Here is a 12,406-nt window from a genome sequence, read left to right as displayed (position 1 = left end):
AGGTCCTGTGACTGTAAGCAAAAGGATATATAACAAAACCAATTTTACTATAGACTAACTGATATAAACAAGAGTTAAGTTCCTATGGCATATCATCCCCATTATAACAAAATGACCTTGAAAAAAACGGCATTACGCCTGCTCTATTTATCCTTCCACAAAATCATTTTTGGTGTATTTGTGCACTTGCCCCCTTTCCTGCCTAGATCGCCCGTCCCCATTTCCATTCCCACCTCCTGTCGTCTTGCTTCGTATTATCATCCGGGCTGGTACCCTACGGGGACCCACCACCACCACGGCTGCATTAGCCCTTTCATCCAGTCTGACTACAGGAAAATCTCTCCAAATGGTCATTGCTAAAGCCATACCATTTGTCAGTTATTTTTTTCATCACCCCTGCTAGAAGATGCACTTTGGATATTACCTCCTCCATAAATATTTTTCTGAGAGCTCCTGTCATCCCTTGATAACACCTTTGCCATTCTATCAGACCACACATCACAGTGCTTCCCATATGCCTCATGGTGGTCATCTGCACACTGAGGACCATGACTAGCTTTGCATAGCCAGGACTCTTAAAGGAGGCTGTTATATACATGAGAAAACCTGATACACAATTCTCAAACATCATTATATTATTATGGCATAGCCTTAGCTTTTAAATGTGTCTAAGAGTACAACACTAACTCTATGTTCTCCGTAATTCTCCCAGGCACTATAATGCTGTCACAAATGTTTAGCTTACTTTAATAATACTGGGGAAGGGAAAAGTTTCTGATTAAGGGTACCTCGCCCTTACATCTGCTAGACTTATCCTGCTAAGAAAAATTCAAAGTCACGGAAGGAAAGCTTGGGGAGCAATCTGATTCATTCACTGAACATTTACTGGAAACCTCGTCTGTATCAGCACAATCATAGACAGCACTGTGCTTCTAAATGGACACCACCTTAAATATAAGGGCTGTATCGTATAATGTTATATGTCAATTATGTCTCAATTTAAAAAAAGAAACAAATGCATATTTAGAGAGAACTTTTTTCTGAAATAGTTACTAAAAGAGGCATACCTCTGTAATGTGTATCTGTATGTGTGTGTGACACGTGAGCAAGTCAGATGATGATAAATAATGAGAGTCCTAACCAAACTCCAGGGAAAGCACCAGGGTTTACTGCACTGGAAGGAAAGAAAAGTCCTACATCAATATAGGAAAGGTCTGAGAGAGGACTCACCTTATTGTTTATTGAAATGTTTGTACCTCATCAGTATTGTAACAGTATTTATGGTCATGAACTTCCTACCAATAACAGATTTGCAGGTTACTATTCTGAAGAGAGATGCAATTAGCAGTCTATGTGAAAAGCTAATACTGACCTCTGAGGAGCCAGCTGGGACGCAGCTGGTGCGCACAGCCTGCATAAGAGAGTTCAGGCACAGGCGGCAGCCACATTCCACCACGTCTTAGGAGGTGCACTTCTCTCTTTAAAAAACCTGATGCTGGGGCAAAGTATCTCTTAAAGTCCAGCTTTTTGCCCTCTGAAGTCACTAAGATTACTCTGACCAGAAAACTCTAATGCTATGCCTTAAAATTTTGTTCACTAAAGCCAATAATCCATTAAAACTGTTACTTATATCCTGAGGGGCCAATATCAATTGTTTTTTTTTTCCATATTTCTGTGCATCTATTTAAGGAAAAAAATAAATGAAGGTAGAAACTGTGGATGTGTTTAAAAGCAGTGATTAACATTCTCAAAGTATTTTTTTCAGATCTGCATTTTACTTTAACAATATGCTTTACAGCTTTGACCAGGTAAAGAATCTTCTAGAAAGATCCTTCTGTTTTAGAAAGATCTTTCTGTTTTAGAAAGATCCTTCTGGGGATTTAGAAAAATTACGAGCATTAATTCATTCTTGTAGCTTTGCTCAGATCAATAATAGTGATTAGTGTAATTTTACAAATGAAGAGAAAAAAATCTGAATTTTAACTGTGTGTAGACATAAGCCATTCCTGGGCTCTGGTGTGAACACCCTGTTTACGTAATCTAGCAACACCAAGTTTGGCACGGAATGTATGAGCAAAAGGCTTCTTTTCTGACTCTTAACAGTTGATATAGTTGATTTATTGAAGAAAATTTTGTGATTTTTTTAAAAGTGTATCATTTTTAAACCACAAGTTTAGGAGGAAGCTGGTTTAGGGATGACTGTACACTAGGATATTTTGACATGTAATGCATTATAATTCAAACTATTTTCCAGAGAAAGGAGCTTATCTAAAAGTATTAATTGGCTATAAATATTTTTAATATATTTTAAATCAAGATAATTAGTCTTAAACATATAAATATGTTGGCAGCATAATTCCCATTTGACTACTTTATTCCTTTTCTAAAATTTTGTTGTTGTTTTGGAATATGGTGACAAAAGTTCATCTGAACTGGTGATAGCCATCACCCAGATATTAACAAATGACCTTGTTTTTTTTCAGGTGTTCCATAGTCCTAGTTCGGTGGGGGAGAAAGAATGTTTTTAATATTGTGACTTCATGCTCATTGTGGGATTAATATATTTTCTCATCTAATCTCCATACTGTCCTCCTCTGCTGCCCCACCCTGTAAAATATATTTACTCATTAAAACTAAAATAAGTTATCTTTTTCTTTTTTGGGCTCTTTTCCACTTTGTTCTTTTCCACATTCTTTACTTAACTGAATACTATGATGTTGCAATCTTAGTAAGACTGGTGACAAAGAGCATGTATTCCACTTGCTGAAAATAAAAGGAAAATCCCTTAAAGAATTATTAATTTGGAAATGGCAGAAAATTTTGTACCTGCCGAAGTCTAGAGTTCCTCGGGTTTATCTTGTCCAAGAATGTTACCAGGCCAATCTCTAGTTCAGCATAAAAATTACCTGCTAAAGTTGAAAGAAAATGCACAAAGAGGAAACTTCAAGGTAAAACTTTTGAGGTAAAAGAACTATAATATGGCATTCTGTATATATAAAAAACAGACTACATAAAACATACACACACACTCACTCTATGATTTAACTACAGGCAGAGGAAGCCTTCTGGGTTTTTAGTCAAATTCCTCTTCATTAATATTCTTTTTTCATGTCCTTAGTCCAGTGATGAGGAGGAATTTGAAGGACAGCTGTTTTATTTTTTGGCAACCAATAACTAGGAGAGTCATTTGGTACTGGAAGCATTGATTCAATCATCCTATCTCTGCTTTTTGAGGTACTTAAAAGAAGTCTGTTACTCCCAAGTGACCATTTTTCAAGTATCTAGAGACCACTATCTTATCCCTACTGACTTTGTTACTCCAAAGTAAATATGCTGTTTCCCTAATTTTTAATTCAGGATTTTTACTCTTAAAACGAAAAACAAATGTTTACGCCAAAGCAAAAAGGTTGTGGCTGACGCAAAAGGCATGCGTCAGCCCATCCGTCCCCAGAGGTTTCACATAACACGTGGAGACAGACATGCTCTGAGACATTCCTCAGATAGCTCGAGGCCCAGCATCATGCGGATCGACCTGCCCAGATCCACGCTGCTCTGACCTCTCTACAGCTTGACAACCACACTGGAGATGAGGGTGCCCTGACCAGTGAAGAGCAAGGCTCCTTGCTGGCATCCTCCCTTCCCATCCCCATGGGAGCGTATCAGCTTTGGCTGTACCCCCGTCACACTAGGGTGACAAGATAAGTCACCCCTAATCCACGTTCATGTAATTGAGTTGATGATACCCGTGTAGGGTTTCATATTTACCAACATCAAATTCAGGTCATCTCAAAGGTATATGAAGAAAATTATTGAGGAGGACACCCCAAAGAAACTTTTGTATGCAACTTTATAGGATCTATTTATTTGATCACATTGGCTCATCTAATCTGAAGTGCAGAGTGGAATAGCAGCCCTTTAGCTAAAAGCTTCACACAGTATGTAATTTGGAGCAGCTTGACCCTGACTGAAAAAAATTATTGTTGTATTTTACAATTTTCTGTTAGTTGTTAATTCTGGCTCTTTTTTTCACTTGGTAAGAACAGTCTGCGTAATTACATCTTATTTTTGACCTTTCAGGTACATTTATTTAGTCATTTTAAGCACACACTTAAACTAAAATGGCTAAAAATCTGGTAGATTTATAAAAGGATAATTTTTATGCATTTGAAATCCTTTCCATCATATATAAACATGTGTATAAAATGATATGTCTAACAATTCAGACTGCAAGGTAATTGATACAACAGAATATCACCTCATTCTATAATAGAGAAAAGCGAACACACAAACAAAAAGAAACAGAAGATTCCTTTTTGCCCAATCACTTGCCTTCCAGAACTGTGCTGTGCTCTGGGCTAGAAAGTTCACAATTCAAGCCAGATTGTACTTTTAGCAACATTTCCCCTTTAGTTCTGTATCAGAGATATCAGAATAACACTGAGCCTTGAAATAATCTGCTGATGTCATCACTTTCAGGAGAGAAGGGAGGTTCCTCCCCTCAGTGCCCATGACTGAGGTTATCTGTGTGGAAACAGGCTCCTGGTCGCTTAGGAATTCATTGGCTCTTGCCTGTTTGTTTCCCACTTTACTTGCAGCCATAACCTCTGTCTGCTTCTCAGATATCATCACTCATCTTCAGAGTCATGAAGCATCATGCTACATAAAAAGAGTTTACTATTTGAAACACCTTTCAGACATTCTTATCAAGTGAAGAAAGAGCCAGAGCAATGCTTCAGTGACTAACAGAATAGTATAATATTCATACACTTCAACAGTTTCTCTGGCCATTTTTTTTAACATAGCTTCTTTTAAAAAAACAAAAACCACAAAGAATTCTGTCTGTTTTTTGGGGGGGAGGGGGGTAGGGGGAGGTTCCAAAGTACTAACGTAACATATGCTCATTGTAACAAGGCAAGTAATTCAGAGTTCTATAAAGTCCCATCGACTTCCTCCTTTTCACTCCATCCCTGAGGTACCTATTCCGTTTTATGCCTCTGAGATTATATGCCCCTGAGATAACCCATTTTCAAGCCTGTTGTGTATCATGCCCTGTTTTATTAATAGGTTTATACAGTCTTATTCTAGCATATATTACAAAACATATCCCAGTTTTGTAATACAACCTATTGCAAGTCTCAGATAATCTCATATGATTCTGTAATTTGCTTTATAATGTAACATCATCATAAACATCTTTCCAAGATAATATATACAATCTGACTACATTGTTTTGAATGGCTGCACAGTATGTCATGCTATTCATGTAAAAAAAAATTTAAATAAGCATTTCCTTTTTGATGAACAGAGTATTTACCAATTGCTTGCTATTACAATGCTACAGTGAAAATACCAGCATGTATTTTTCTTTATGTGTGCGTGTGTATAAGGTTTTTTTTTCTTCTTTGGGACAGATGCCTACATGTGAGAATAGTGTCAAAGAGAATACACATTCTTACTTTTTAAAAAATGCTGCGCAGTTACTTTACCAAATGACAGAACCAACAGTGTTAGTGTGTGCCCTTTTCCAGCAAATTTGATAACACTAGATTTCATCAACCTATCTAAATATTGTCATGCTAGTGGGTAAAAAACAATCAGGTTTTGTAATTTGTGCTTCCATGGGACCAGCTGAAATATTCAGCTATTATTTTATTGTAGCTCTTATTAAAAGTTACATTCATCACTTGGCAACAGATACCACATTCTTTTTCTACATTTCTTTTTAAGATCTTGAGGTACATAAACCTTGTGTGTTATTTGCTTTGTAAATACCCTATGAAAGTACAAATGTTAACTTACCTACTAGGAGCGTTAATGCTGCAATTCTGTTATATGAATTAAACTATGGATACTATCTGAATTAAAAAACAAGATTCTAATTTTTAACCATCTGAACTAAGTGTCAGTCTTCATAATCAAAAGGTTTTCCCAACCCTCCAACCTAGCTATCAAAGTCAAATTAACAAAACGTTATCAAGAGAGCAACCAAAATCTGCAGACAATCACTAAAGGATAATATGATACTAGTAATACGATACTTCTTTGCATTGGGGGATAGGAAGGCTTAACTGAGGTGATGATAATTAACATCTGAGCATCAAAAAAGAACCAGGTATGTGTAGATTAGGGAGAAGAGGGTACTAGAAGGCATGATTAAGGAATAGAAAGGCTAATGTGTCTAGGAAACAGTGAGGGTAGGAGAGAATAGCAGGATCATAGGACGGACTGTAACAACTGAAAGTGATGCAGATAAGAGGTAGGGATCAAGGATCTTGTTCCCACATGTGAAGTCTTAAGTTTATTGCACGTTGACATGTAGATGAGGTTAAGCAACCCAAGAGGTGGCTCTGGGGTCCAGGACGGAGCCAGGATTAACAATACGGATTTGCCAGACGTTGACACCAAGATGTCATTTAAAGCCAGTAGACTCAATAAGACCAACTAGGGGCCATCTGGAGAGGTGAAAAAGGTCAAAGAGTGCATATACAGAAATACACATACCATCACAGTTACGCACTAAATGGTCTTGAAAATATAATGGTGTTACACTATGATTTAAAGGTAGAACTTCGAAAATTAGATATATCTAAAGCTTTAATATGCAATATTTTAACTGTGCTGAGTTACTTATAAGGTAAAATTTTATATTAAAAGTTCAATAAAGACCCCTAAAAATATGTTTGGAGTTCAGATATTCATGTGAGGTGGTGCCATTTTAAGTAAATCATGTTTAAAGATATAAAACTTCCTGGCCTCATCAGTAAACATAGTAGCTAGCTGTCACGAAGCTTCATTTCCTAATGCACACCAAGTGTTGGGTAATGAAAGACAGTTTTAAAGAAAGGTTTATTGTATGAAACAGCAACTGAAAAACATATTTAAGTCCTTGATCCTGCACCCGTGAGAATGAAAGAGTGCCTCCTTGCATTTTGCATCCGCGGTGCTTTTTCTTGCCTCTCGTCCTAGTCGCAGCACAGCTGACTCTTTTTACCTCGTCTAAAATATGAGGGGGGACCCAAAAACAACCGGAATTATCTTCTGGAGGGCGGGCTCCTTGCAATACAGGCTTCCCCCACCAGGTGAGTGTCCTAGCAACTCATCTGCATCAGTGGACCAGCTGGCGTTGTTGTGAGAGGCTGCGTTCAAATTTAGTGAAATTGTTTTTGAAGACTCTGTCAACACATTTGCCCATTTCATGATGGGTGATTTACCAGTGCACCTGCCCACATCATGCTGAGTGTTCAGCAGTTTTTAACCAAAAACAGCATGAGACCTGTGCCCCACCCACCTTATTCACCCAGATGAAAAAAATCCTCAAAGGGACATGTTTTGCCGATGTGGAAGGTAAACAAAAAATGGCAGAAGCATTTAAAAGGCATCAAAATCAAGGAGCTCAAAAGCTATTCTGAGCAGTGGAAAAAAGTCTCAATAGGTGCATTGCATCAAATGAAGAGTACTTTGAAGGTGACTGAAGTTTAAAGGTGGAAGAAAAAATGCACAACTTTTTATAAATAAATTCTGTTTTGGGGGCTGTCCCCCCCTCATATGTGGTTTTCTTCATTTGTTCAAATGATTAAAATAATGAATGTGCATAGCAATTAAAATGTTGACGCAAAATTAAAAATCGCAACTTAAAGCTTGAAAAGCACTTAAAAATTTACAAATGCCATGACCTAACAAAAATGAAACAAAAAAGACCACAACTAATTTTAATCTCATAATTTATCTTACATCATGTAATTGGTTCTTAGAGTATCACTTTTGAAAGTTAAGAAGTTGTTCAACACCAAACAACAATAAAAATCCAATGTATATGTAACTTCCAATTCCCTTTACAAGTTTGTTTCCTTTTTCTGGCAATAAAAAAGTAACAAGAAGAACGACTTTATAATGAAATTAAAACAAATACACAAAGAAATCCACTCAAAGATCAGTTTTGTTTTGAAACCATTAAACAAGAGCCAGGGATTTTCCAAGTAAGTAGCTGAAACTCTTTAAATTACCTGATGGCTTAGAAAAACAGTATTTATATAGTAAATACAAGTTATATTTCTTGATCCATAAATAAGCAATTTTAGTGGATATTCTATTTCTGTGATTCATTAAATGAATAATTTATAATACCATAGAGATATATTATAAATATGGAATGTATAAAATATTGGTTAAATTCCAAGTAATATATACATAAAACCTCATGAGAAATGATTTCATTATAAAGGAATACATAAATTGAATAAAGCAATAAAAAAAATTAGTAAAATAAAATGAACTTAAGAGAAATGCAGTTTCCTAAGTAACAAAACCATATAAATGAAGAAACAGTTTATTTTTGAACATCATTTACATTCCTCAGGTTCTGATTGGCTTATTCATATAATTAGCTGTTTATGGAAAATTTAGCTTTCAACCAAGCTAAAAGAATCTTTTTTCAAATTTCAAGAAAACAATGGTAATTGTGAAAATTAAATATTTTAATTCCAAAAATAGTGCAATTAAAATTTTTATATCATTTTAAACTTCACGGTCAAAAAACTTAACTTCAAATCCTTGTCTCATACATGGCAATAAAAGTGGGAGAAATAAAAATAGCAACGTCTTTACTTTACTTTCTATAAATAAGTACATAAAAACTTTAAAAGACAAAAATGAAATACTGTATATTTATTCAATAGTAGAAGAACAGCTAGTATATTCTTAGTGTCAGATACATAGCTATCTCATTATTCAACATGAGCTAGATAAATAAAGCTAAAAGAAATGCAGCCAAAATTAGAGAAATACACTCATTAGAAAATAAAACAATGATCAAAGTGATAGTATTCACACAGAATTTAGAGAAGAATGAGAGGCCACGGACAGAAAAAGCCACTACAGACAGAAACAGAAAAGAATGACAAATAAAGTTGGGTTTACTTAAACAAATAGCAAACCTAATCGGGAGACAATGGAATCGTTATTAAATTGGGGGCTTCAAATAGAAAAAGTCTTACTTACCTGACTGAGGAACATGGACACTATAGAAAGCAAATAAGAACAAGAGGGAACCTGGCTTCCACTTCCAATGACAGCTCCACATGCGACCTGGGTGGACCATCCTGCAGTGGAGGAGAGCAACCATCAGGGCACTCAGACTTTAATAAAGTATTAGGATAATCGTAGTAAATGCAGAGGCTTCCAGCAGGAAGCACAAAATAGAAACCTATCGCAGCCTCGCATCTAAATAAGGATAACAAACTAATCACCTCCTTTAGACTGACAAGACAAAAGAAAAAAAATATCTATTTATTTTACTTGCTACCCGGTGGCACCTACCTTATCAGAGAAATTGTAATAGGTGATCTCTGCACGCAGATGCAGAAATAGTCATGTAATTCAAGAAAAAAATTATTAAAAAAATAAAGCAATTTCAGCTTCAGAGTTTAGCATCCCCAGTCACATGTCCGTCTGGGCGGCAAGAAGGTAATTATATCAACATCCCCTATAACCTCCCAGAAATTAAACTATATGGGAAATTTTCATTATATAACATCTGCTGCTTCACAAATGGAGATAATTAAAATTAAATTGCCCCTAAAATGAAGCACTGAAGCATTAACATCCTAAAAGATTAACTTCTTTATGTAGTTACCCATGTTTTTATAAGGCTAATAAACACCAAATATTATAGAAACTGGTAAATGACATTAGATGGAGGGGTGCTGCTTTGAAAACACTCAAACAATTCTCTGCATAACTAATGGTCTTGCCTTTAAACTCAAAATTATACTTAATAATGATGTAGACAGGAACAGTCATATTACCTTGGCCCAAAACACTGGTTTGATACCTTTCACTGACTCAGCTTCATCAAAAGAGGCAGGCCAGCAAAGGAGGCAGCGAGTACTTAAGCCAGTCACCAAAAGGGACTCTAAAGGTACTGGTGACAACACAGTCACAGAGCAGGAGGCTAGATAAGTAGCAGTAAGAAATCTCCAGATGTTAAATCCCCAAAGGGAGTTAATTACTTTGGTTATAAGTGGTAACTGAGAGTCATTTTACTTCTAAAAAGAGGGGAGACTAATAAGATACATTAGGGTCATAGCAGAGTTGAGCCTTGAATAACTCCAGGGGTTAGGGGTGCTACATGCTGTGCAGTTGAAAATCCATGCATAACATATGACTTCCCCAAAACCGAACTATGGTTGTCTGTTAGTACACACCAGGGATTGGTTCCAGGACCCTGCAAGGATACCAAAACCCACAGATGCTCGAGGCCCCGGTGGAAACTGGTACGGAAGCCTGCATACAGCCGGCTTTCCGCATCCTCAGATTCCCAACCTCAGACCAAAGATACTGTTTTTGATCTGAAGTTGGCTGAATCCTCAGATGGAAAACCCAGGGATATGAAGGACCAACTGTATATATTTATCCCCCTCCCCACAAAAGTATCAGCGTATAAGGGCACCCAAGCAGTTCAAACCCGTGTTGTTCAAGGGTCAACTGTAATATTTTCTTTACCATAAGCTAGCTGGCTCATCTAGAGTAAAATACATAATACTAAACAGAATACCAGAAAAATGGGAAGAGAAATACTCAAGCAGAAGCAGACATAAAATGATTCCTGCACTTGCCTCAAGTCTTTATTTTCCATCTGTATGTTTCTGTTAGAGACCCCTAAGCAGCCAAGACAACAAACCCTAGATCCAGACAGACCTGGGTTTGCTACTTATAAACTATGTAACCCTTGGGAAATTTACTTGACCACCTTGCACCTCCTACATTTCACCTGTAAATTACCAACAGCAATGGAATCTAGTCCATAGAGTTGTTGAATGATTAAATCAGACTATGTCTTTTAAGAAAAGTGACTGACACTTGGGAAGCACTCAATAAATATTCGTTATTATTATTATCATCATCACCACCCCAGGCATTTTAATATAAGTGTGGTTATTCTGTCAACAATGAAATCAAAAGGAAAGATTTAAACAAGAATGGACAATAGGATTAATGCCATAAACCAACAACAATGAACTGACTTTGCAGCCGCTTCTGGGATCAATCAATTAATCATTTGGCCATGAATACAAAAATTTCAAGTAGTGTCTAATATTCATACCATGTTTTTATATTCACCAAACTAGAAGTTCCAGCATCATGCAGCTCCAAGTGCCAATTCTAAACCAGGGAAAGTTTAAGGTCTGAAGATACTGTTTTTTTGCGTGAAAGATATGCTTTCAAATACATCCTCCCAAAACATTTGAAATTTAGAGCAGTGTTACTGCTTATGACAAGCAATCTGGTCTAGCAAGTTATCATAATAATAATGGATGTGAACTCAGGAATAGCACAGCGTTAGGTCCCGGAGCCTCTATTAACCATGTGTTTTGGGATGCAGAATTCTTAGCCTATTTCCTCTTCTGTAAATAGAATATTATCCACCAAATACACCTAGAGATAACGCTGCATGGCACTTAGTAAGGGATTTAAAAGAGGTAATGATCAACTTCTGTCACATGAAAAGTTGACTCATTTGGATGAATGTGTCCATTTCCCATTGATGCTGGAAGAATGAGGTGTTTCCCATTCTTGCTGACGATGAATGAGTGTGCTCCAAAAACAGAAGCACAACTACATATTCAAAAAAGTTTCGAGCCGGGAGGGCAAAAGATGAAGTCTAACTTCCTCATCTCACAGAGGAGGAAATTGAAGCCCTGAGAAATGGAGGAGCAGACCAATCAAACCTGGCTTGCCAGCCTTACAGATGTTAAAAGAAAAAAAGAATCAGCCCAAGAGAACGCCGACCTTCTGAATCTCCGCGGCATGAGACAACTCTCCTCTATCAATAAGTGACTAATGCCTCCTTTTGAGTTCACATGCTCTCTCAACAGTATTCAGTGAATTCCATTCATTAGCTCGGCAGTGCTCAATACTGTTTATTTCATGGGCTCACACAACTTTAACTTTAAGAGGTTCTGACATTTATGGATTCCATATCCAAACCTGAAGCTGTTTTACAAAAGCTGCCTGCAATCCTATCAGACCAGAGGGCTTGATGCATTCCAGTTCTGAAGACTCTACCGTTTCGCACAGAAAACAGATGCGGGACAGGGCAAGCACTTGTAACCGAACATAAACCATATGACACGCCAACTTTCGTCCACTTTACTGTTTACTGAAGAACAGAAACAAATAAATTAAGAATAGAACAGAGGAAGGAAAGCACTGTGTGTCTTCTCAGGGGATCACTCAGCAAAGACACATGCCTGAGATTTAAACAACTTTCTCACAAGGATGGAAAATCCTGAACAGGGTTACTAGGGTTCCAAAGAAGAACTACAAAAAAAACATAGTACAACCTTGTGTCACTTGAGTTGTGGCCTCCAAGTTCTACTGAAGAGAGCAAGAATATTCTTCAGTAAGA

General features: G+C 36.9%; 1 protein-coding gene across 2 annotated transcripts in view; it reads right to left on the bottom strand.

Moving 5' to 3' along the window:
• The window catches only part of ADGRG6 (adhesion G protein-coupled receptor G6), a 128,259-nt gene that overhangs the window by 111,452 nt on the left and 4,401 nt on the right, over positions 1-12,406 (bottom strand). For both annotated transcript variants that reach the window (XM_054570045.1, XM_054570044.1), the window contains exon 2: positions 8,998-9,098. In XM_054570045.1, the coding sequence (XP_054426020.1) occupies positions 8,998-9,098 (101 nt within the window). The remainder of the gene's footprint in view (positions 1-8,997; positions 9,099-12,406) is intronic.

The sequence above is a fragment of the Pteronotus mesoamericanus genome, unplaced genomic scaffold (genome assembly GCF_021234165.1).
Source record: "Pteronotus mesoamericanus isolate MK-2021 breed Mesoamerican mustached bat unplaced genomic scaffold, CSHL_Meso_final contig_20, whole genome shotgun sequence".
Classification (NCBI taxonomy): domain Eukaryota; kingdom Metazoa; phylum Chordata; class Mammalia; order Chiroptera; family Mormoopidae; genus Pteronotus; species Pteronotus mesoamericanus.
Note: the sequence above shows the minus strand (reverse complement) of the source record. Positions and strands in the feature narration are given on the sequence as shown.